The 23834-nt window shown below is 41.3% G+C and overlaps 1 protein-coding gene across 2 annotated transcripts; it reads right to left on the bottom strand.

Annotated features, from left to right (window-relative positions):
* Positions 1–804: 804 nt before the first annotated feature.
* NUCKS1 (nuclear casein kinase and cyclin dependent kinase substrate 1) lies at positions 805–23127 on the bottom strand. 2 transcript variants are annotated; one of them, XM_079979907.1, is made up of 8 exons: positions 22874–23126; positions 14491–14540; positions 12602–12707; positions 11918–11970; positions 11526–11675; positions 8925–9077; positions 7677–7826; positions 805–5920 (listed from the first exon to the last, which is right to left on the bottom strand). In XM_079979907.1, the coding sequence occupies exons 1-8, from the start codon at positions 22888–22890 to the stop codon at positions 5721–5723; spliced, it is 879 nt and encodes a 292-aa protein (XP_079836033.1). In that variant the 5' UTR covers positions 22891–23126; the 3' UTR covers positions 805–5720. The 2 variants fall into 2 exon arrangements, with proteins under 2 accessions (XP_079836033.1, XP_079836034.1); XM_079979908.1 differs by lacking the exon at positions 7677–7826 and having other exon boundaries at positions 22874–23127.
* Between the last annotated feature and the right edge of the window lie 707 nt (positions 23128–23834).

Here is a 23834-nt window from a genome sequence, read left to right as displayed (position 1 = left end):
ACATATTAAGTTCTTAGTTTGTAGCCAACATTGTTCTGCTTGTGTAGACTTCTGCTTGTGTACAAGATTGGATGTAGTATCCATTTTGTCCTGCATATCTACTGAAAACTGTTTTTCAAATTCACAGCAGTGCCATAACTATGCAGGATAAATCACTGTGATTTGCATATGGTTGTAATTTCAAAGGTATCTCAAATTACCATATTTTTCGCTCTATAAGACGCAGCAGACCACAAGACGCACCTAGTTTTTGGAGGAGGAAAACAAGAAAAAAAAAATTCTGAATCTCAGAAATCCCTCTTGCTGTTCTGGCTTCTGGGATAGCTACGCAGCCTGCATTCGCTCCGTAAGACGCGCACACATTTCCCCTTACTTTTTAGGAGGGGAAAAGTGAGTCTTATAGAGCAAAAAATACGGTATTTCACCCTCAGGATGCAATCATAAACACACTAACAAAGCAGGGAGTAAGACCCACTGAACAAAGCTTCTGAGTAAAGTGTGTGTAGGAATACATTGCTGAAGTAGTTATATACATTAGAGACTTAGACTGCAGTCCTAACCCCACTTACCTGGGAGTACGCCCCACTGAATTAAAAAGGACTTACTTCAGAGTGGATATCATTAGCATTACGCTGTTAAAGAATAGCTGCACCCTGAACATGAATCCTCGGGACAGAAGATAAGTGGTCTTAACACAGAATTTCTAGGTTTACTTGCAGACTATTAATGATTTTTTTAAAAAGCAAATGCAGAACTGATGCTAGGCATTATACAATAAAGAGTGGAAAAACCACAGAAGGCATATTTATGGGTTATAAAAGCCCTTTTATAAAGCCATTTTTAAACAAAACCAAGAAGTTTACAAAAGAAAAAAAGATACAGAAGAATAAGTTGCTTAATATATTCCCAAAAAAAAGAGAGAAAACTGAGGGGGACACAAATCCAACATGCTGAACAATAAAGGGTTCTTTTCCATGTTCTCTTTTAATACAAAATACAAGCCAAGGATACACATACTTAAAACAGAGCTCAGGAGCAGATATGCAGTCCTGGGAACCCTTCAATAAAAAGCAAAGCAAGGTTTGTTAATTTTTTTTTAATTGCAAGTACATACAGAGACTGGAATATGTAAAATTAAGTAGCACAAAAGACCATCACACAATTCTACCAATGCATGTTGCATCTATAATTCACGAACATGGTCAACAACGTCATGTTCACTTCAACCCCCCTTTCTTTAAAAAAATGCATTTTTTAAATAAAGCATTAATGTTACATTCAAACTGAACTTCTAGTACCATGCTGCAGATTTCATTGTCAAGGGAATGACAACCCTATTGGCTATTAATAGGACTGGTGACTGTGGCATCCTGTCTAGCAATATTCCTTCACATAACTGACCAGTTGAAGTGCCTTATTTGAGTCAGCAGCCTGTCTTTCAAGGCCATGGAAAAAATCCAGGGGAGACCAAGAACTCAACAGGGTAGTGAACACCCAAGACAAATATCCACTGCATTCCATTTCATCAACCTGTAGCTGATGCCAAGGGCAGCTGCCTCACTTGGAGTCTTTCTTTTTACCTCTTTACATTTGAGAATAGTTCAGGGTTTTACTGTGACATGTTCCTGGTAAACAAATTATGTAATTCTCTTATATACAACTTTTGTAATAACTGTTTCTGCGGGAAAAGTAAAGTTCACAAATTTCTAACACACATTAAGTTGTCAGACGGACACCCACACATGCACGCTTACACGCACACCCACTCCCATTCACACAAGATACTTGAAGGGGTTTTCATGTTATTGTGGCTTAAAGCAAGTTTGCGTATTGTTTTGCCCCAAACCCCTATAAAAAATCCCTCCCCAGATATACAAAGCATATGCACAATGGTATCTTGCAGTCACACCAAGCATGCTCAAACTGATGGAACCATTCCATTTTCTACAGTTTTGTACAGGGGCAGGTGGGGCAACAGGTACTCTCAACAGTGGTCAACACAGCATATAGTGAATGCTTTAATAGACTTGAAAGGCAAAACCTCTGCTTCAAGGGATAGAAAAGTTTCATGAAGAAAAACCAAGTGTGAGCTACCCAGTGAAGCAAACTGAAATGAGAATGGGGGGAAAAGGAGGAATACCAATGGCAACTGTCAGCTTAGTGAATTATGGGTCCTTAAATTATTACAAGTATACCCCATGCCCAAGAGGAGATTTGCTATCCAGTTTCCATTTGGGCCAAAGATTCCACAAGTTGTTTGTTCCAAATGCAACCCGAAGAGGAGGGGGAAGAGAAGAGGGAAGGGTTGTTGGGTTTCAGTAACAGGTGGACCCAAGCCCCACACAGAGTGTATTCAATGAATATTTGGAGGGAAGGGGGGAAACAGTCAAATTCCTCCACGAAGCACTAATGTAACTTTCCAAATAGCTAAAATCATAGGAATCAATTTCCTTTTATTTTATAAAACAATGTGCCAACATTATGATTTGTTTTAAAAAAATAAACACTCCACAGAAAAATTACATAAAGCAAAAGCACCAATTTCTACAGCTCATAAGCTTCCAGCATGTTATAGCTCTTGTCCTGCCCCACCTCCACTCCTTAGTTTAGCTGTTTGTTGTACTTGGGAGTCATGCTTTAAAATTAAGTTTTAAAAAGTATTTTCAATCCACATAATTAAACGTTTCCGTACTTGGTGCAGGCATATCACAATTGAGTATATTCAGTATCTGCATCACATCTTCCCTACTAACAATTCCAGAAGGGTTTACAGACCACCTGAATGTATATACATTTCCCCATCTCTCCCAATATATTTATACACGATTCGTACGTTAGATTAAACTGAGCAGTAAGCCCCTTGATTTAAGTTTTTTTGATTTGCCCTAAAACATTAGATTGAGAAGTAAAAGCCATCCTAGAGTATACTTGGATATTCACCTTTAAGGTGTGCAGGCTGTTTCTTCAGCACCATGGCAACCACTATCTCGTCAAGTCCCCAAGGTAAGCTGCAAAACCCCTTTCAAACCCCTACTAAAATTCTGTTTATACCCTTACTGCTTTCACAGTTTCTTGCAAAGCTAAAACTTACGATACACTGAAAATATTTGCTTTTGGTTTTTCAGCAAATTTGTAGTAAATCTTATTAAATAACCTGCCATTCCCAGGAAGCAATCGATGTACAGTAACACACACTGAAGTATACCAATTTGTTTCTCTGGCAATACTTGTTCCAAGGGACAAACTAGTGAACTGATACGGCTATCACATCCCTAGAATACTGCACTCAGAAGCCATATACACAGAGGCAGAGAAAACTGATTTTTCAAACTAGAATTACAAGTTTAAAATATTGACATTATTTTGCTAGTGTTACATGGACTGCAAGAGGGAAACTCTTTCCTTCCATCTCTGGACTATAAAGAATGGTGAGAGAAAGCAGTTAAATGTTTTCACTCACAATATTCTAAATATTTGCTTCCAGGGAGACATATGGAGAACCCAGTAAAATCATAGCAAATAGTTTGGGTTTTCACATATTCAACATAAAATAGCCTGTTCCCATCATGTACAATATCTGATACACAGAACTGTTTTTAAAAATTCAAGGGGGTAATGGGTTCAAATAAACAAAGAAGAAAAAACAGGAGTCTTGATGACTTTCTTATGCATCCTATACACTGTTGAATGTGTTAAAGGATGCCAAGAAAAAAAAGACACACATTTTTCAAAATAAGTGAATCAGCAGCAGAAACATATTCAGACAGCAATAAGCAGTTGGCTGATCATAATGGCTAGAGCTAAGCTCTCAAAAATGTGTACATTTGGAGCAGCCAAATAGATTAGGTCACCAAGTGCTTCATTTGCAGTATAGGATAAGTTTACCACTTTGAACTCAACACTCTGAAAGAAGCAATACAGTCTTCATGCCCGTAGTATCCAGATCACACAGCCAATTAAGCTTTGGCTAAATTGGCAAATGTGAGTCAAGCTGGACTGGCTTCTGTCCACAGAGGATCTCAAAATATTTTTGCTCTCTAGTTATTGTTAAAAAACACATATGCTAACATCAAAACTGTTACTCCAACCCAGGAGGAATATGTGTTCTTTCACTAAACCCCAAAGCAGATGTAAAGTGGAAGTCATGTAGACACAAGTAGAGCTATTATAAATAGCAGAAGTCTGAATAAGCCAAGGTTTAAAAGCACATACCTATGCCATGTGTGTGTATGCATGTGTGAGAGAAAGAACCTACATGGTATTTCACTGCTTTTATATTCTTTGCATGGCCTTACAATACTAGTCAAGCAGACCTTGTCCTTGAAGAGGATGCTTGTGAATAGCATTCTCTATACTTTTAACCATCTTAGCACAGATGACAAAGGATCTGGCTTCAGAACACTGATACTCAAAATCAATTTGCAAAGAGATTATGGTTGAAAGTGTTATTGCAACTGTACAAAATGGAAGATGTAAAGCAAATGGCACTCCAACTCACTCTTAATACTGCAGTTTCTTTACCTGGGACTGAAAAGCAAAGTCTGTCTTGTGTCTAAATCGGCAATACTGATACATCAGTGAAAACTTATTTTGCGCACTGGAAAGATATCCTGATTTTGAGATGCACTATTTCTGCTACATCATGTCTTCCAGTTCACACTCTGTTCCTCACTTATCCTAGGCATATAACCTCTGCTAACTAGAGAATAAGTAAGATCTAGCAATGAAGAAAGCAGAAAGCAGGAGAAACTAAACTAAGCAAGGAAATGATGGTTCAGGATAAATTAAACCCCTTGTTGGTGGAAGCTGTGTAGTCTGACTTTTGAGGATCTCAGGGAAAGGAGTACTTAAGCCATGACTCTTGGATTGAAAAAGACACTGTGCCAATATATAAAGTCACTTCAACGTTTCTAAAGAATACCTCTCTCAGGCTCCCATCCCAACTTTTCAAAATAGTTGTTCCAGCTTCCAAAAATCTCCCTGAAACCAAGCTTTAAATTTTATGCAAAGCTTCAAAGCAACATAAAAAGATGGATATTTCAAAACAAATGAGAATCAGGAAAAAAATGAATGCAGTTCTGCCAACTGGAATCCTATCCTTATCAATAAGCAGCAATAGTATCTACGGCATGAACAGGTAGGGTCTTTCAGAAGACTGAAAAATAGAACAGACCAAATGGTCATTAAAACAAGACTGTGGAATCCCAAACATTCAGAGTATTGGAACTTAAAACCCATGATGGATTTAAAACTAATTCATATACTAATTATGTCAAAGGAAATGCAATGTGCAATAATATATTTGTTTTGGATTCAATTAAGCAACAGTTGCCTTAGAAGAATTTCTGCAGCTTTGGAAAACCTATACCATTAGTTAACTATGATTTCCAAGTATCAGCCTCATCCTTATTGCTTTACAACTGCAGTAAGCCTTCAAAAATATATCTTTAGTATGCTGTTAATTTAAATCTAAATGGCTTTCAAATTTGGTTGGGGAGAACGGAATGGCCAGTAGAGACTGTGACGTCAAATCATTATTGTGTAAAGGTTCTCTTAAAAAAAGAAGAAAGTACTGTACTATTAAAACAGCTAAAGTAAAGGTGGCATTCACAGCCCATGAGTCAAGCCACAACCAAAACCATGTTCTACCCCCTAAGTATATTCTCTTTTCCTTACTCTCTCTCGCTCTCTCAAAAAAAGTTTCTCTCCCACACCACCATTTAATCTTCACCAGAGGGGACTTCATCTTCAGACCCTTCATCCCCAGATTTGTCTGGAGGAGGACTAACTGATTTCTTCTTTCCTGGAGGACTTTCAGGCTCTTCGTCATCATCTTTTGGGGATGGGGTCTTTTCTTTTGATGTCTTTGAAGCTGTGGGACGGCCTCCCTTCCCTTTGCCCTTCACTGGACTAGGTGTAACTGAAGGAAGAAAAGCATCAAAATGTAACAAAGAATCTTACAATTAGTGCTTTTTTAAAAAAAAAATCAGCTTCTGAGCACATTTTAAAATATGTTTTTCCTTTCTTAACTTTTCAATCTGGTAATGTAGGAATGAAAACGTATTAGTACTATTGAACATAACTTAAATTCCTACAAGATGATGCTTGCCAGGGCCCCGAGAAGTGTGTGGCAAAGGCCCCCCTGAGGCTGATCCAGAGGGTGGGGTCAGTGATTTATGGGGTTTTGTGCCACCTGTGAGGCAGGAGCTTGGTCTGGACCAAGTGTCTGAACAGTCAGAGACAGTGGAAGGGGTGCAGGATGCGTCAGGAGCAGAGGAAGAAACTGTTGAGAGGGGCAGGCTGGTAGAATCCCCTCCGTCCCCTTCCCTGTTGTCTCCCAGGACCAGGACGGGTTTGAAGAGACAGGCACAGCGGTGATTTCAGTGTAGAAGTCACAGCTTGTTTGTGTGTACCCTGTCAGGGAAGGGAACTTAAGTGTGGGTGGAGGCAGGGTCATGTGGACGCAACAGTCCAGCTCTGAGCACAAGCCCGGGGAAGGAGTACCAGTTATTCAGTTGCCATAAGTGTGTGTGTGTGTGTGTGTGTGTGTTTGGTGCACCTTAGGAGCTACTCTAGTGCATGCTGTCAGTAAAGAATTAAGCTACTGGCTGTTTGTCTTCCTTGGGCTTGGTGTGCTCAGGACAATGCCCAATTCCTCCTAATAAGAACCATATTTTTTTAAATTATTATTTTAAAAAGACTTGAGAGCCTGCTATTGTGTCAGCAATAAAATGTGCCAGCAATGAGGCACCCTCTCCCACATCCTTCTTAAAGGTGCCATTAAAACTTTCTTAGAACTGATGCTCACCATCTTTCTCTTCTCCAAGGGTAAGCAGCCAGTTATGATAAAAACAAATTTGAAACAGAATGACTTTCACTAAAATACGAAGGCATCACAGGGTTAGTGTAATGTAAGCTGGGCATGTGGCAATTACATGGTTGTACATACTCCTAAATAATGCACAGCATTTCAAGTGTTGTAACTGATTTTAGGCTGAAAACACAGCCAGCGTGAATGCACTTATTCTAAAATTCTCCTTCAGTATAGCAGCTAAAAGTTAGGAGCACCATCTCTTCCTTTCTCCTAGAATCATGATACATTTGATATTTAAAGGAACATAACAGTTGGGCATACCCGTTATCCAAGTAATTGTTTAAATAATTTAATCCAAGCCTCCCAAAAAATTTCCACCCACACTGTGCTTACACTTTTCTTAAGACAAGGTTTAACCAAATGAGTATTTATGCTTTCAGGATGTATGTAGCTTTGGGTACACCTGGAACTGTGCTAAGATTCACCATATTATTTTCACGCCTAATGGAACAAAGGGAATTCATTAGGATTGGTAGGCACTAACATCACTTGTTTTAATCAGCACTGGCAAGTGGTCTGAACACAATACTGGTAACCAAAAAGTCACTGAATCCCATCCTGATACAGCCACTAGCTTCTTTGAAATCAGGAGCAATCCATACAAGAACTTTCCAGTAATCAGCTCTACCACATTATACAGACTGCCATGTATGTTAATAGGGATAAATTGCTAGTTGAAAATTGATTGCTTCCTATTCTTTCAAGCACAAGAGATGAAGAGCTGAGAAAACATAAGCACTTGCAAGCAAATTTCCATTATGTTATTCCTAACAGGTGCAAAGGGGAAGCAAGCTGAGCTCACCTGTAGCCTTTAGCCTTGGTTTAGGCATTTTCTTTTCTTTCCTTTCTGGTTTGGATTTCTTAGCCACTTTTTTGTTCTTCTTTTTTGAACTGCCATAGTCACTATCATCATCATCTTCCACAAGGAAGTCTTCATCGCTGCCAGACTCTTCTGTGCAGAGAGAGAGGAATGAAATGTCTCTAAGAAGGGCTGTCCTTGTTCACTTGGAAGAGAGACAGAATGGGGGAGAAAGTCTGGTAGGTTGATCAAGGGATAGAAGTCAGCATTCTTGGCTTCTATATCCTGTAACATACTTGCTAGAACTTGAAGAAATCAGGACTTCTGCGCCTCAGTATTTCCTCATGTAAATCTGCTTTATGACTGGTGACAAGCAGCACAATTATTTAAAACAGCAGTGGCATAGGCATATTTCTCCTTCCCTCAAGAGCAATTACATGGAGGCTCATCCTGACCATTTCCTATGCCAGCTGCTGTAGGTTCTATATGAATTCCCTTCCCAGCCTATGTCTGTTCTCTTGTTCAATATGGTCTTCCATCTTGTAGCAAGCTGTAGAAGTGCCCTTGGAAGCAAACACCAGTAACTTATTATATATGGAATAGAAGTAGCTTACTGCTTCCTATAACAGACTTCCAGGTTTTGAATCCAGATGTCCCATGATTCTAGTTCATCAGCTCACTGGGTTTCTCTTGTTTATTTGCACACATTCACAGCAAATATCAAACGGGTCCCCACTTTTCATCATTTAGAGCAAGGGTATGTCAATTTGCACAACAGACAAGCAAGAAAGCAAAATCTGAGGTGCAGGCATTTTACCACATATTGATTTTTAATTGCTAACCATGTACACAAGGGGATTTGAGGCCCTTTACTGTCTCCTGAAGCCAGATAGGATGGTATTTGTAATCAAAGTGGCCTGTTCAGTTTGTTGTCCAGTGCTGAAGATAAAACAGTGACGAATATGGCAAGTTTGTATCTTACTAATAGAAATATTGACTAAAAGCTCTCCACATGTCCTAAAAGATTTGGACCCTGAACTTGAGGGACAGCATTGTTTTCCCTTCCCTCTTTGTTGTCAACAGCCAAGCTGGACACTAAGTACATTAACAATGAAGTGCATTCAATACTCAAAAAGCAGAAATGTCAAGTTTGCCTACCTTGGCAGCTTAGCCTGGATAGATCAAGCATGGATGTAATTTGTCGAACCCACTCCTATTCTACATTTGTGTGTGCCGTTCGGTGCCACTTACTTTCCTGAAACGATGCCTCCTCCTCTTCCTGGTCTTCTTCCTCACTGCCCACATCATCCATGAGCATTTCTCGCTGCTTGGAAGCAGCTTTGGATGCTGCCTGTCGCTGCTGGCGCACATTTTTCTGATCTTCTTTCTCATCCTCACTGTCCTCTGTTATAAAGTCACCAAAGAACACTGAAGATGGACAGTACAGCACACATTTCCAACTGGGGTAGGGAAGAAACTAGGGGGAAATAAAGGCTTATCTATTCATGACATAATTCAGATTTGCTGAACACCAAACTTATCTGAAAGCTTCTAATTTTCAATCATTCTGAAGTTGCCTCCATGCAAAATACCCATCTGTAATGGTAAATAATAGAACACCCAGCACTGGTTAACCTGCTGCTCTCTACACTGGAAATGGAACTCAGTAGAAGCAGGGCTAGTTTTTACATAACATACTGTTCATTTCCTTTCTCTGGCTCTCTCATCTGAGAAAAGGTAGCAAAGCTTTGTGGATAAACATTGATTCTTTCTTTTAAAAAGGGAAGTACAACCAAAATCAGAACCAGGATGCTAATCAAATGAGGACAGAAAAGGATGGATAGAGCCAGGGCCAGCTCACCCATGAGGCAAAGTGATGCGACCATGCCAGGCAGCTGGATCCACAGGGGCAGCAGATCCCCATGTAGATCTTCATTTACTTGTTATACCTGATGTAGATCTTCACTCATTCCTTCTTCCCTGGAAGGGAGGGGGCTGACATTTTGTGGTTCACCTCAGGTGCCAAAATGTCTTTGGCTGGCCGGCCCGGGGTAGAACAATCCCAACCCTCACCAGGCAGCAAGACACGAGTTGAGCAGCTGATTGGGCCTGAGGCTGCCAAGTGATAGTGGTGGGGCTGACTCAGGATCCCACCCTCAAAAAAGCATTCTGTTCTGGAGATTTTTGTGGGCACTTCAGCAAGCAGAACAGGGAGCTCACCCCTGGAAGAGTGACTTCGCCAGAACTCTGTGATCAGAGGTCTTTTTGAGCTCAGAGGGGGAAGCCTTCCCCAGCATAGCAGATGTGGGTTTGTATTGTGGCCTAAGAACAGTTACTAATGAATGTTGGTTTTGTTTGTTTGTTTTTAAAAAATTAACTATTTTCACATAACAAATTATTTCAACAACTGTATTTCCTCCCCAATTTTCCCCCTTCTGCCCCCGTATACCCCCCTCCCTCCCCCCTACAACTTCCCTCAGTTCCTCTTTCTGGTTTGTTAACATATATTGTTCTCTGCATATTATAAAAATGTAAAAATCTCTAAATTATCCATCTATTGTGTTAACAAATAAATTTATGTATGTTTATTCAAAACTGATGAATGTTTTAATGTACATCCTTTGGCTGAAGGGACTGGGCTACAAAAAGCTTTGAAGCAAGTCCAGTGAGGAAGCAGAATGTGGAATATTTATTCTTCAACAAGTTTAAGTATAACTTGACCAGTCTTCCATTCACACACCTAATATGTATGGTTGCTTAGATATGCCAAGTTGGCTAAATTAAGTAAGAAATGGGTCCTCCCTCAGTTTTCTGAAACAGCATTACATGAAATTGTCTATGTAAGATGTAATGCAGGTGATGACATGTATTCAGGCTACAATCCTAACACCACTTATCTGGGAATAAGCCCTGCTGAATTTACTCTGACTTACTTATCAGCAGACATGGCTAAGTTTGCACTGATAGGCATTAACCGAATCCATACAAATATATTGCAGGAAGCTGAAGTTTAATGTAGGCCAGGTTGCACATATCATTACCTACTGCTTCATACACAAGTGGGGGACATCTTTAGCTTGAGGTCACATTGGAATGGGTCAAATGCCAGTGATGGGTGGAGATTAAAGGCAAAAGTGAGTGGAGAAATGGATATTCCTCTTATAGTGGGTTACATTTCAGGCAAACAAAAGCCAGAGGTTTCTATTCCTTCTTCCATACCTCTCCATCCTCTAACATGGAAGCAAGAAGCCTCATCACAGTTCAAGGACATATTCCAGCCAGGTAAATACACTCAAGAAAGTAGAGTAGAACCAATGAGGGTTGTAGCCTGGGGACAGATTTTGGCCTAGAGAGTGTCTTGAGGGCTAGATAAAGAAGCTTGGAGCGCCACATTTGTCCCCAGCACCTGAGGTTCTCCATCCCTGGCTTAATGTGAATGTGCAGGGCACTTCTGCACACTGCTAAAAACACAGACACTTTGTTCCTCCCTTGCTTCTACTAGGAAACAAACTATGGGCTCGCTAGTTATGTCATGTGAATCATGTGTCCCTGGTTTTTCTCCAAACACACCATAAATGGTAAACCAAGAACAAACCTTGGCTTCTGTTCATGGTTTCTTTGGAGAGGAACAAACCACGAGCCAATACAACAAGCCACAGCACAGCTTGTTTCCCGGAAACATGGCAGAAGCAGGAGAGGAGAGGAGAGAAGAGAAGAAAAGTGAAGTGCCCATGATTTCAGTAGCGTGCACCCAGCACAATGCTCATTCCCACTGAACCATGATTTTAACTATGGCTGAATGTGACTTGCAAACCAGGTCATAGTGAGTTACTTGATTTACACAGCCTTTACCTGCAGCCCTTTTCCTGGATTTGGAAGTTGCTCTTTTGTTCTTGTCAGGTTTCACTTTTTTCCCTTTTTTGTTCTTTTGAGAACTCTCATAGTCACTATCAGCTTTGCCATCATCTGCTCCTAAGTCATCCTCACTACCAAAATCTTCATCTGAAGAAAAAATGGTGATAAAAGTTATTCTTAGCCTTCTACTGCAGGGAAGCACAATCAGAAATGGTAGACTATTCCAGGCTTTAATGCTAAAGACCAGTGAGCAAGCGCAGAACAAAGGAAAGTGCATTTGATACTGTTACAGACAATTTAGAGAAGAACACAGTCAACATTTCTGAGAGAAGCAATGGCAGGGAAAAGAACTCCACCTGGTTATCTATATAGCAAGATGCATAACTTACCCGCTGAGTGAGAATCATCTCTCTTTGTCTTCATATCTTTTTCTGAGTCTTCACTGTGAAAAGGAAAATTAGTAGATCTAATTCAAGTACAACCATGAAGATTATTTTATTATTAGTGCATTCTGAGGCAAAGGAGGAAAGCAGCTAGGTTGTTTCATCTGAACAAAAAGACCTGACTGAATTTATTAATTCTATTCAGTTTATTATCTACTCCAGGAATAAAAAGATATCTACTAAAGTACTTTTATACTGCATCATTCTAAATATAGCTTTCAGACAACAAGCAATTTTGCTTAATTGCTGAAGCAACTCTTGTGCTTCCCAAGTTGCAAGGAGGGAGAATTCTGAAGGAAACAATACAAATTTTAACTATAAAATCTGCATAGCAATGGTATTTATCTTTGAAGTTTGCAACAATCCCCTACTACTCTACCAGCTTATAAAAAATCCAAAATCCATTTCAGAGGAAAGGCAAGAAGTCCAGAATAAGAGAACCACAATTTATTTGAAAAAAGCTGAAGTGCTTTTATTGAAACACACAGTATAGGGCACTATATTTGTCATTTTCTGTGTATATATAAAAAATCCTTTTTCCTAGTCATCCAAACTAAGTTGGAAAAGTGTATAGGTCCTCAAGTTAAAGCCACCTATATAACAAACTTAAGTAGTAGGGATCTTGTTTACCTATCCTCCTGAGAATTCTTTCCAGACCGCCTCTTATTTTTTGCTTCCCTTGGTGATGAACGAATTTTCTTGGCTGGAGGGGCTGAATCTCTGCCATATTCTTCATCTATATTGTAAGTGGGATAAAACAGGTGTTGTGGATGATTACAGGTTTGCCATATAGTATAATTAAATGGTATAACCATGAAAGATTAGCACTAAGCACAGCATCCTGCTAAAATGCCATGAAACAACTGAAAATTGGGGGTGCTGAAAACCTAGTAGTCTTTTAGATTGGATTTGATGATTCTCTGCAACTATTATGGTTCATTTTAAGTTGGCTGTATTTTAATTAGTTTGGATATGGAATGCAAGTAATGCCTATTAAACAGCAATTTATGAGGTTTTTAAAATAAACTCATACTTAGAGGAAATTAACACTCAAGAGAATATTTAAAAGTCCCAGTAAAATAACATGGCAGTTTTGTTGTACATTTCTTCGAAGTCACTGCCAGGATGTAGGGTATAAATCTGGAAATGGGAGAATACCCTTGAGTTTCTGGTCAGTCAGATTTAGCCTGAAAGCTAAATCTTGCTTTTTAGAAGTCAGATAAAGGCTCAAAGACATAGCCAACAGGATCATCAAGATTTGTTCAACAGAAAGAAGTATGCACTTATGAAAGGATTAGGAGATGTCCCTTTGAATACAGATCTCCTTAACGTCTCAATTTCTCTGTCTGGCAGACCACAGCAGACTATCTGGTTTATATCCAAATAGCAGTGAGCAGTTGTCAATTGTTTTTACAACCGCTTTTATACATAGGTGAACAGTAGTGTCACACAATAAGGATTTCTCAAATTATCAGGGTTTCATGTGAAGAATAATGATGGACGCACCACAGTATTTTGCCCACTGCTCCCAATCCACTGCAACTTGAAGCCACAGTGGATCCCTGGATGTGGTGTGCTCTAAGGCACACTCAGTTCATATAAAGTTTCCTGGAGGAGGAACAATATACAATACTTAATATTTGGCTGCAATACTGAGAACTGCCCTAGGAACCTGTTGAGTGATGGTGCATAAAGCATATCAATCAATAAAAAGGAAGGTAGAAACTGAAATACAGGTTTCACAACAATACTGCACTTATGCCTACTGCCACAGTCTGCCTGTCATGATGGATTTTATTGGGGTATGTTTTTGATTTATTAAAAAAATAAAGATGGTAAATGGTTAAGGGTTGTATCCAATGCTAGTCCTAGTCAGAGTAAATCCACTGGAGTTAATGGACATTAATAATTTACGTTCATTAATTTCATTGGGTCTACTGTGAGCAGGATTAGCATTGGATACAAACCTAATTCATAAGCCAAACTACAATAGTTAAGAGCTCGACAGACACACAAACAGCTGGTTGGCTTTAAATGCATTGGTAAGTTCTTGTTGTTTCTTGATTGGTGAAGATCTTGCACAAGTTATAACTGAATAGCCAACAAAACAAAATTAGAAACAACATAGGATAGCACCATATTTTGTTTTCATTAATTACCACCATAGCAGCTTCATTCATCAGACAGTAACAGCATGTGTGCTTTCCAAGAAAGGAAGAAAAAAATCCTGTAGAGGTTCCAGAAACATTAATATAATTCACTTGCAGTACTCCAAGAAGGAAGAGAGCCTCAGAGGAATGGAAATTAAAAAGCCACATGCTAAAACAACGTGTTGACCAAACTAGCAACTCTCAAATACCTATTCAAGATAGCACATCTGCATCACCCCTTGCTAAAACATTATGCTTACTGTTTGGCTGAATAAAACTACACAGCTTAGAAGCACCCTTGCTCTTTAAACCATGCAGTGCCCACCACTTTAAGTAGCTGCCAAAGACTGTCAACAGATTTAAAGTTACCTGCATCATCTGACTCCTGAAACTGTGAGTAGTCCACCACTTTTCTGTTCCTAGAAGGGCAGAAATACAGAAGTTTAAGCAGACTGAAATGTTATAGCATCTACAATTAATGTTAATAACAAAGACTCCTTCACCAATATACTGCTTTTCTAGACTAGATTTCAATCCGTCAAACCACTTTAAAGAGGCATCCAAATGACACCGACGGGATACTCTTTGGTTCCTGAAGGAAGCAAGAAACTTCAGGCAGCAACCTTTGCTACTGATGACTGTATACACCAATTTTTAGAGATGACTGAAGTTATAGGAAATGGCTGGTGGAAGAGGCTTTGCAATGCTGCTAAGTGTGCCCACAATACTTCCAGATTAGATAACATGAGGCCTCAGCTTTCCTCTTCCCCCACATAGCTCCTAAGTTGTTGACAGTTCAAACCTTAATCACCTGGCCATAGCCTTAGTTTGGGGGATGGTTGTTGAGGACTGGTAACATAGGAAGCTGCTCAGCCAGCTCCTAACCTGGACTGCAATGCAAAGGGGAAAGGGAGGGTGAAAGAGAGGGTGTGTGTGTGATTGTGCATGTGCAAGCACACACATGCACACACACACAGAGCATCCATCCAGGGTCTCCCTCCCCTTTCGAAGGATGGAGAGGAAATTGGTTCCACTGTGATCTATTTATATCCTGCTACTCCATGGGCTCAGAATGATTTACAGCAGTTTTTCTAAACGCCCAGGGGTTCCTACCTATCTCTTGCTTTCTAGTCTACTGAAGCTTTAAACAATTTCTAGTTTCCTATTCATACGAGATAGTTTAAGTAGATTTCTGGAAAAGGAAACTAGAAAATACATCAATGAGAATTTTGGAATTAAAAAATATTGATAAGAAATAGGCTATGTTGAAAAATTAACAAGCTATTGATGCGTACTACTTTAAGAAAAAAGTGGCATACAGCTGATACTTAACCATTCTAAAACTAAATGAAAAGAATCTTTGATGTTGGAAATGTGCATCTTCTGATGCAAATGTTCTTATCTGGCAGGGATGCTCTAAACGCAGAGACACCCAATTTAATTGTATGCAGTCAATTCACAACTTAAGCACATCTATCTTGCACAAATTTAGCTTTACTTGCTTAGCTGATATAACATTGAAATTAAGGTGGGGGGAGCTGGCAATCCTACCCACCATTTCACTCACCTTGGGAGAGCATGTTTGGACTATATGTGATTTCGGCTTTATGTACTATCCCCAGAACATAATCCTAGCATGTTGAGAGTTGACTGTATTACTGTACTTGATCATATAATTGTAATGGTAATATTTGATGAATATGAAAACTGGACATGGTAAAGAAAATGAAGTTTAAAATATGTATACTATACCCACTTGCCCCACACTTGATGTCATGTGTAGGGCAGGTAATGCAGTTGGATTGGCTGTGCAACCTAGTTCCCTGTGGAGAACTTGATCACACAACTAATCCCTGAAAAAAGGAGAGTTGAAGTCACAGACCATCAGTTTCAACCCTGCTTGAGTTCAAGCCTGCAGGATCAGTTGGGTAACCGAGTTTCCCATGGGAAACTCAAATCACACAGCTAATTTCTGTAGAAAGCTCCTTGTGCTGCAGTTTCCAAGCAACTGGCCACCAGTTGGCTGTCAAGCCCTTGGGAAGTGCTGCGCAAAGGGCTTTGACAAGTGGCCGTGACAGCCCACCTACCATTCATTTGAGAACATGTTTTTGACAGATGGATTGTCCTACCCACCTGTCAAGTTGGTCCACAGTGAAGGAGACCCATAAGGATTTGGCCCAACAGGACAAATAGTTCCCCACTCTTGACCTAGCCTTATTATGCAAGACTTTGGAGTATGTTTTAAGCAGTAGGCACCTGTTGCAGAAAATCAAGCAAGCCTTAAAAAATGAATTAACTAACTCAAGTGAATTGAGAAGACCTCAACAAAATTACTACTGTACTTCACTTACAATGATGTTGCCAAGCACTCTTTACTCACTTTATGCTTTGTATCACTACAATGAACAAAGCTAATTTGGGAATAAAACTGAGGAGTCAATTCTAGGAAAACAGCAAAATAAATATCAGAATGACCCAGATAATTTAATGTATTTGGTGTGTTCATACCTCACATCAGCTTATTTCTTAAACTTATTGGGCCTGTTCAAACCTAGCATAAACTGTTAAAGTTACTATCTGCATACTGAGCTAGGAAAGGCATGCTTTCTTCCTCTAAGGCAGGCATGTCGAAAGTCCATTTTGGGGGCCTAATCCAGCCCACCAGTCGGTTTAATCTGGCCCCTGTGGCAGTTTATTTCCTGAGGTAAAATCTTTAAAAAAACCCTCAGCAACTTCAATCCTAAAAAAAAGTTTAACACCTTTGGTCGGCACTTTACTTCATCAAACCTGATCCTCTTTGAAAAAAGTTTGGACACCACTGCTCTAAGGGTTTTTAATCTGTATAATGCAGAAGGCAAAGATGTGAATATACAAAAGGAATAAAAATATTTTTAAAATAAAAAAAATTCAATTTTCATAATTAAAAGCACTACATTTCTTAAATATTTAATAGTTTAGATGTAATCAAGTTACCCACTGCAGTTACTCTCTAAACTGAATCAATGCTACTATCTGATACACTAAGTTGAAAGAGGCTTTACCAAGCAAATGGAGATTCAGTCTGACACTTTCTCAAATATGAGTATTTACACTTTGCCTGCCAAATATAGGCATTTCATTTACACCAAATGAAACTGCTCTAGTCTGCCCAGTAACTTTCTACCTGTTAGTCATTTGCATTTCATTTTTGTTTGCTACTTCATTATTATGACAGTTGAGTTTGACAAAGGCAAAGTGAACTTAAGATGGTTTTCAAAGTAGAAATGTTCCTTTGATTTCAAACAGTGTTGGGCTTACTGTAAGTGCTGATCAGCTGATCGGGAACTCAACAGCACAGCTGCCAGGCTCGCTATAAAGCTGACAATCCTTGCTTGGATGCAAAAGAACAACCCTTAGTAATCTAGATTGTACATTTCAAGGTGCACCTTTGCCTGCCCCATACCTCATATCACATATGATATTAGATGCGAGGCAGGTGGATATGGTTTTGGGAAATTGCCTCAAAAGCCTAATTAGGACCTCTTCTGGGCCTAGCTTGGCTTATAGGATGGTGGTTCCCTTGCACTGTCATTTGGAGATATTTTAAAGGCATTCCCTCTACAGGTGAAAGCATGCAAAACGTACAGTGTGACAAAGATGAAATGTCTGGTTGTAAGAATGAATCCAGTGTAAATAATGCACGTTGATCTTGAATACGGCAAATATCAAATTATTTTCCCATGCTGCACTATTTCTTACATTAAAAAAACTGAAAAGCATTCTAAAATAGAAATGTTTTGTAAGAGTATATTCTTTTTATTAAAAAAAAAAACTATTTCCACCGCCCGCTGCCTTCACATCTCTATGTTTCATCTACCTTTAGAACTACCTTTGACTACCTTTAGAACATCCGGTGGCATCCAGTGGTGACTCTGTGGCAGAACAGTGAAGGAGGCAGTATTCAGCTATCTTCCTTCCCCCTGGAGCTCTCTGCAACCCCTCTAAATCTGCCTCAGATGTAGCATATTTACAGAATGACATGAGGGGAATTGAGAAATACCTGCTGATGGGATTCCTTCCACCAATGGTGGATCACTATTTGATACCACCTATAAACTATATTACATGTTTCTTTGCAAAAACTGTACTGCTGGCCTTGATGAAATTTCCTTTTAAAAGCCTATGGCTTCAATCCTGCACACTTGCCTGGGAGTAAATCCTATTGAATTCAATAAGGTTCACATCTGAGGTTCACATTATAGGCTTGTACAATCAACAATACTTACAAATATACCCACTGTTAGAATGAAGCAGCACGTACCCCAAGCTGCACAAGCATATTTAAATTTTCCCAGTACAACTATAGGAAAGATATTAAATAAGAGAGGAACTGAAAAATAATCAACATTGTAACAAATGAAAGCTGTTATTATTGGAATATGAAACAATCTTTTCTCACACTCAGTTAGCCAAAAACAAAAATACAAAAGCATGTTTACCAGAAAGATCAGGGGGATGTGTACAAACTGCAAGTGATTGCCCCTCTTTCAAACTGTTTCCAATCCTCTGAAGTAAGAAACAAACTAGTATCTGCTCCAGGCTAACAGGTCAATGTATTAAGGACAGTGAATTAAATATGTACTGAACCTTTAGAAGTCTTATCAGTTCTACCACAACAGTAACTGAGGATTAAATTAGCAACTAGAAACCTATGTGTTATTTAACCAGTGCTATCATACTGAAGTTTCTTTTGCTAATAAAAATCAATTTCTGAAAAAACAATAGCTTCCAATTATGGACTTGATTTTTATATCCTTGAACTGAATATTTGCACAAATTAAAACAAGCTTCTCTGCTCATTTACATGTTAGCTCGTTTCTAAGGGTTTGTGTGTATATTCCAAACACAGATCAACTTCTTTCCCATACTACAGGGGAATTAATGAGTTTGGAGCAGGCAAGACAATCAAACAGCTACAAATGTATAAAATATACACACTAAAATAGTATCTATATTCTAGAACAGGGTGGTCCAACATGCAACTCGCATGCGACCCTTGAGGCCTTTTGGCAGCACTCGCTAAGCACCAAAGGACTGTTGGGAATCCCAACATCTGATATCTCTCCCCCACCTCAGTCAACTACCAGCAGCACCAGCACCAGCAGGGAATTGTTAGGCTCCAGTGTCATTGAAGTCCTGGTCCCCCACTTCCCCAGCCACAGGCATGCCCGGTGACTGGACAGCGGCCAGATGTTTGGTAGTGGGGGTTGATTGGCTATGGTGTGCCACTGTGTATTACAAACTGCCCCTCTGCACTTCTTGTACATGGCTGGGTCCAGAGGGCAGGAGGCTAATGCCCAGTGGCAGGGCTCTCAGGGCAGATATTCTGCCATGGCCTTGTTGCCTTCCCCTTCGGGACTTGAAACTCCTAGCCTCCTGCTTCCCCCAACCCAGGAAATTGAGCAGGCAGTCCCTGAATCTGCTGCACTGCTGCCAGTAGCTGCCTTCTGCCAATCCAAACCATATTCCTTTCTCTTGGGGGGGGGGAGCTCACCACTCCCAAACCAGGGGTGCTCCTGCCTTGGACAGGTTCTCCTTCTCTGCCTTCCAGCGTTTTGTTTAGAAACAGGACCCATGGATGCCAGGAGAGTACCTGAGTGCTGCTGGGGGGGGGGAGTGGGCAATGCTGGGGGTGCTGGAGGACAGGGACACAAATCATACTGGGGTCCATGTTGCTCAGGAGGCTGGTCTATGCAGCGCTGTGGCAACCAGCTGGCATGTGAGGATGAGGCAGCCGTTGAACACCCCACACCTTCTTCTTTGGCTGCATTTATTTACTAGCTTCACAAGAGGCTTCAATCTTTTTTACTAGAAGACTTCTAAAATATTTTTTTTATTATTATTTATATCCCGCCTATTATCCTGACAGGGACTCAATGTCTCCATTGTTAATGAAAGCACATACATATGTTTGTGTACTAAATTTTGTTTAATAAGTAAACATATTAAATCTATTGTGTATTTAAATAACATTAACTATGTTACAAATACTTTAATTTATGATATGGAAATTTAATTCAGTGTGTGGCCTGCAGGTTCTGTGTCAAAGTACTCTTGCAACCCACTTGGTCTGAGAGGTTGGACCGCTCTGTTCTAGAAGATCATGGGAAGGATCCTGACTTATTAAACAAAATAAATGTTGGCTACATCCACCCATTTTAAACTGACATCACAAATGGCAAACAACTTAATATAAGCATAACAAAAGTAAGTAACCTTAGCAAGAATGCACATATAAGCAAACCACCAAGACTACTTGTGTTTTTGGATGCAGCAAAGGCATTTGACATGGTAGAATGGAATGATTTTGTAGGGAAACTTTATTTTCAACCTAGACCAAAGCTATTTATATATTCCTTACGTTCAGCATGATAGAAAATGAGATTTGTTAGTAATTCACTTCTTAAAAAATGCACAAAGGGTGAACTTTATCCTCACTGCTATTTGCACTTTCACACTTGCAATTGAAACACTTTACAATGCAGTTCACTCCATTTGCAAAGTAAGTGGCAGTCAGGCATACTAATCTCAAATCAAAATCTTGTTACATTCTCATGATGCAATGTTATCCATGGAGTAGCTTTGTGAGCGCTTGCCTGTATCATTCAAATTAATAACTAAATAAATACACTTTATTTTTGTAGCTGAAAATCAACCTACAAAAGTCTGACTCAGGCTTCCAACTCTAACCCCACTTACCTAGGAGTAAGGTTCACTGAATCCAAAGGATTTACATTTGAGTAGACATGGTTAGGACTGTGCTGTTAATCATAATCAGTTCATCAATGTTGGACAATGTCTATACAGCATCCAAGTATAGGCTCTAATAATCCTATGAGGTATCTGGGAAGTAATTAATAATATAATAAGCAGGTTTTGGCTGGCCTTAGTAGTGAAGCCAAAAGGTATGGACACCAAAGACAGACCCTTTCTCTGCCCATTGTGGTGCTCTACAGCTGAGACAGCCCCCTGACACTCTCCTTCAGGAAAAGGGGGCAAAAAGCATGCTAGCCGGACTGCTGCTTTTGCTGAGGCACATCCTCATGGAAGCAAGACAGTGGCACCAGAGGCTGTGTATCAAGACATGCCTCAAGCAGTGCACTGCAGAAGCAAGGCCCTGAAAGAGACTGAGTACTAGACCAGTCACTTGCTGATGTGTGCACCCATTCATCAGTGTGTCTATATCAGAAAGCAAGCAGAAGAGGGCAGCATCAACAGCAGGGTGGCAAGCTACTTACCTGCAAGCAGATACATTCTGCTTTTTAAAGAAACAAAAAATACTTGGCCCAAGTATTCATATGTCATGAATTTTAAACCCTTATTATATGATAATATTTGTGAAGTCACCAAATGGCTTGAAAACTGCACTAAGATTTCTAGAGCCTTACTAGATAATATTAACAATGTGTAAGCTTCTACTCAGAAGTAAGCCCCACTGAGTTCAATGGGACTTGCTCCCAGAAATGCGTGTATAAGATTGCAACCTAACAGCCTAACATGTGTCCACTCAGAAAGAAGCCTGTCCCATTCAATTCAATAGACCTTGCCCCCAAGTAACTGGGTACAACTACCACATAAGCATAACTAGACAAAAAAAAAAAAATGCAGTAATTTTATAAGTATCTATCATATAGGGTTGAGGGGGACAAGTACCCCACTCATATCCTGCTGCCCAAGGGTCCACAAAACCCTGGAGCCAGCCCTGCTCGTGCATTATTGCATCCCGTGGAGAGAATGGGGTTCCAGTCCCCTGTAAACCATCATGCTCACTGGGCCTGTCATTCACTTTTAATCCAACCTAGCTCACAGGGTTGTTGTGAGAATATAGGGACACACATGCATGCCAAACTCAGCTCCTTGGGGGAAGAATGGGGTATAAATGCCACAGATACTGACATTCAAATACACAATTAAACACACAAGTTCTTCTTTTCCAGGCTTGCTACAGTCCAAAAGAAGCGCGGCAGGCGTCTAAAAACGGCGTTTCTGGTCTACTTAAATGAAGCCACTGCTGCAAGAAGCATCATTTCCAGCCCCTCACGAAATGCACTGATTGCAAACACGCCCGCCTCCCCACTAGGGAGCACTCCCTTGGCTCTACGAACCCTGTCCTCTGGCGAGCGAGCTCCCGCCCCCCGCCGATGTGCTAGCCATACTGTACAAAAAGACACAGAAAAAAGCACGTCGCCCCTGCAAGTTGCAGCTCGGAACACGGAGGCGCAGCAAAGGGCCGTGCCTCTCCGTCACCAGATTCCTCCGGAGGAAGCGCGCAAGTGGCTCTCCGGAGCCAGCGGCGCGCGTGAGAGGCATGCCTCCCGTCCACGCTTTCGCGGGCGACGTGCACGAAGCAAGCCTCGGGCGCAGCCGCCCCTCCTTCCCCCGCAGAGTCGTGGACTTTGCTTGCGCTAACCTTCAGGGGCAGCATTGCATCCTGTAGGGAAGGGACCTGCAGGGCGGCGGCAGCGGCGGCGGCGTGCGATAGCCTTCCGCCCCCCCCCACCGCCGAGCAGCAGCAGCAGCAGCACGCTGCATGCCTGCACACGCCCCTCCCCTCTCTCCCGCCATACCCGACTCCAGGCCGCCTCCCCTCCCCTCGCGTGGGACCAGGCCCGGGGCATTCGCTCCTCCGCCGAAGGGCCGTGGGCGGCCTGCGGGAGCGAGGACCGCCAGAGCCTGCCCCGCAGGCCTCACGCCGCTCGCGAAGGAGACTCACCTGACGGGCCTAGACATCTCGGCGGGTTAAACGGAGGCCCTGAGGCGGGCACGGGTGCCTAAGGAGACGAAAGAACCGAGCCCGGTCGGCGCCGTTCTCGCTCGCCCTCCCGGGGGCCGTCAGTCCCCGGGTCCAGCGACTCAGGCCGCCGCCCCGCACCCCAGATCTGGCTCCTGTGCGCCGTCAATCGCCACCACTCGCCTCTCCCCCCTGCAAAATGGTCGCACTTCGTCCAGTAGAGGGGATGCGCCGAGCTGAGAGGGCGGTGCAACCTATTCGGCTGGCATCTCCTCCCTACGCTTCTCGTTGGCTGCCTCGCAGCGTCGCCGCGCCCCATTGGCCTGTTCGAACGATCACGGAAGCGTTGCCCCGCCTCCTTCCCTGCGAGCGGGAGGAGTGAAGGCGGTGGAGGGGAGCTCCTTGCTAAAGCTGATATGAGAGCGGACAGCCAACAACAGCCAGAAAAACCCGCCGGGGTTTCACAATGGCAGATTCGGCAGCAGCTTGCTTGGATTCCGACCCTATAATTCAACAGCCCAGTCCCCTTTCGTGCACAAGAGAATTCGCTTTCATATGTATTTATTTTTCTTATGGGAAACAATAGGCTCCAGGCCAAAGGGCAGATTCGATAAGAAAGGCTGGACTACGTTTTTGGAGGGAAAGGAGAATCAGATTCAGCCCCTCCCTACGAATTTGTGACACTTATCGCGATACTTTCATAATTAATGGTTATGCGCCCGCGAGCCTTGCTTGGCCCTAGAATTGTCGGAAGGCCGGGATGATACGATGTGCTCCCCTTTCTCCCTCTTCTTCCCTTGTACTACTCTTCACTGCTGTTAGAGACGGTGCTTTGTGCATCCCTCGCTGCATTACACCCTTCTCCCTGGCTGATCATCTCTGTTGGCCAGAAATATAGTTGAAATTGAATAATAATTACAAGCAAAACGGAATCAGGTCTCAG

This window comes from Podarcis cretensis (genome assembly GCF_951804945.1).
Source record: "Podarcis cretensis genome assembly, chromosome: 6".
NCBI classification, from domain to species: Eukaryota; Metazoa; Chordata; class Lepidosauria; order Squamata; family Lacertidae; genus Podarcis; species Podarcis cretensis.
The sequence above is the reverse complement of the archived record's forward strand: the minus strand, read 5'-3'. Positions and strand labels throughout refer to the sequence as shown.

Coding starts and splice junctions, on each gene's coding strand:
- NUCKS1 (XM_079979907.1), bottom strand. Junction 12,708..14,490: donor TCAGGAGTCAGATGATGCAG/GTAACTTTAAAT, acceptor CTTACAATATAG/ATGAAGAATATGGCAGAGAT. Junction 7,827..8,924: donor GGAGGCATCGTTTCAGGAAA/GTAAGTGGCACC, acceptor CTCTCTGCACAG/AAGAGTCTGGCAGCGATGAA.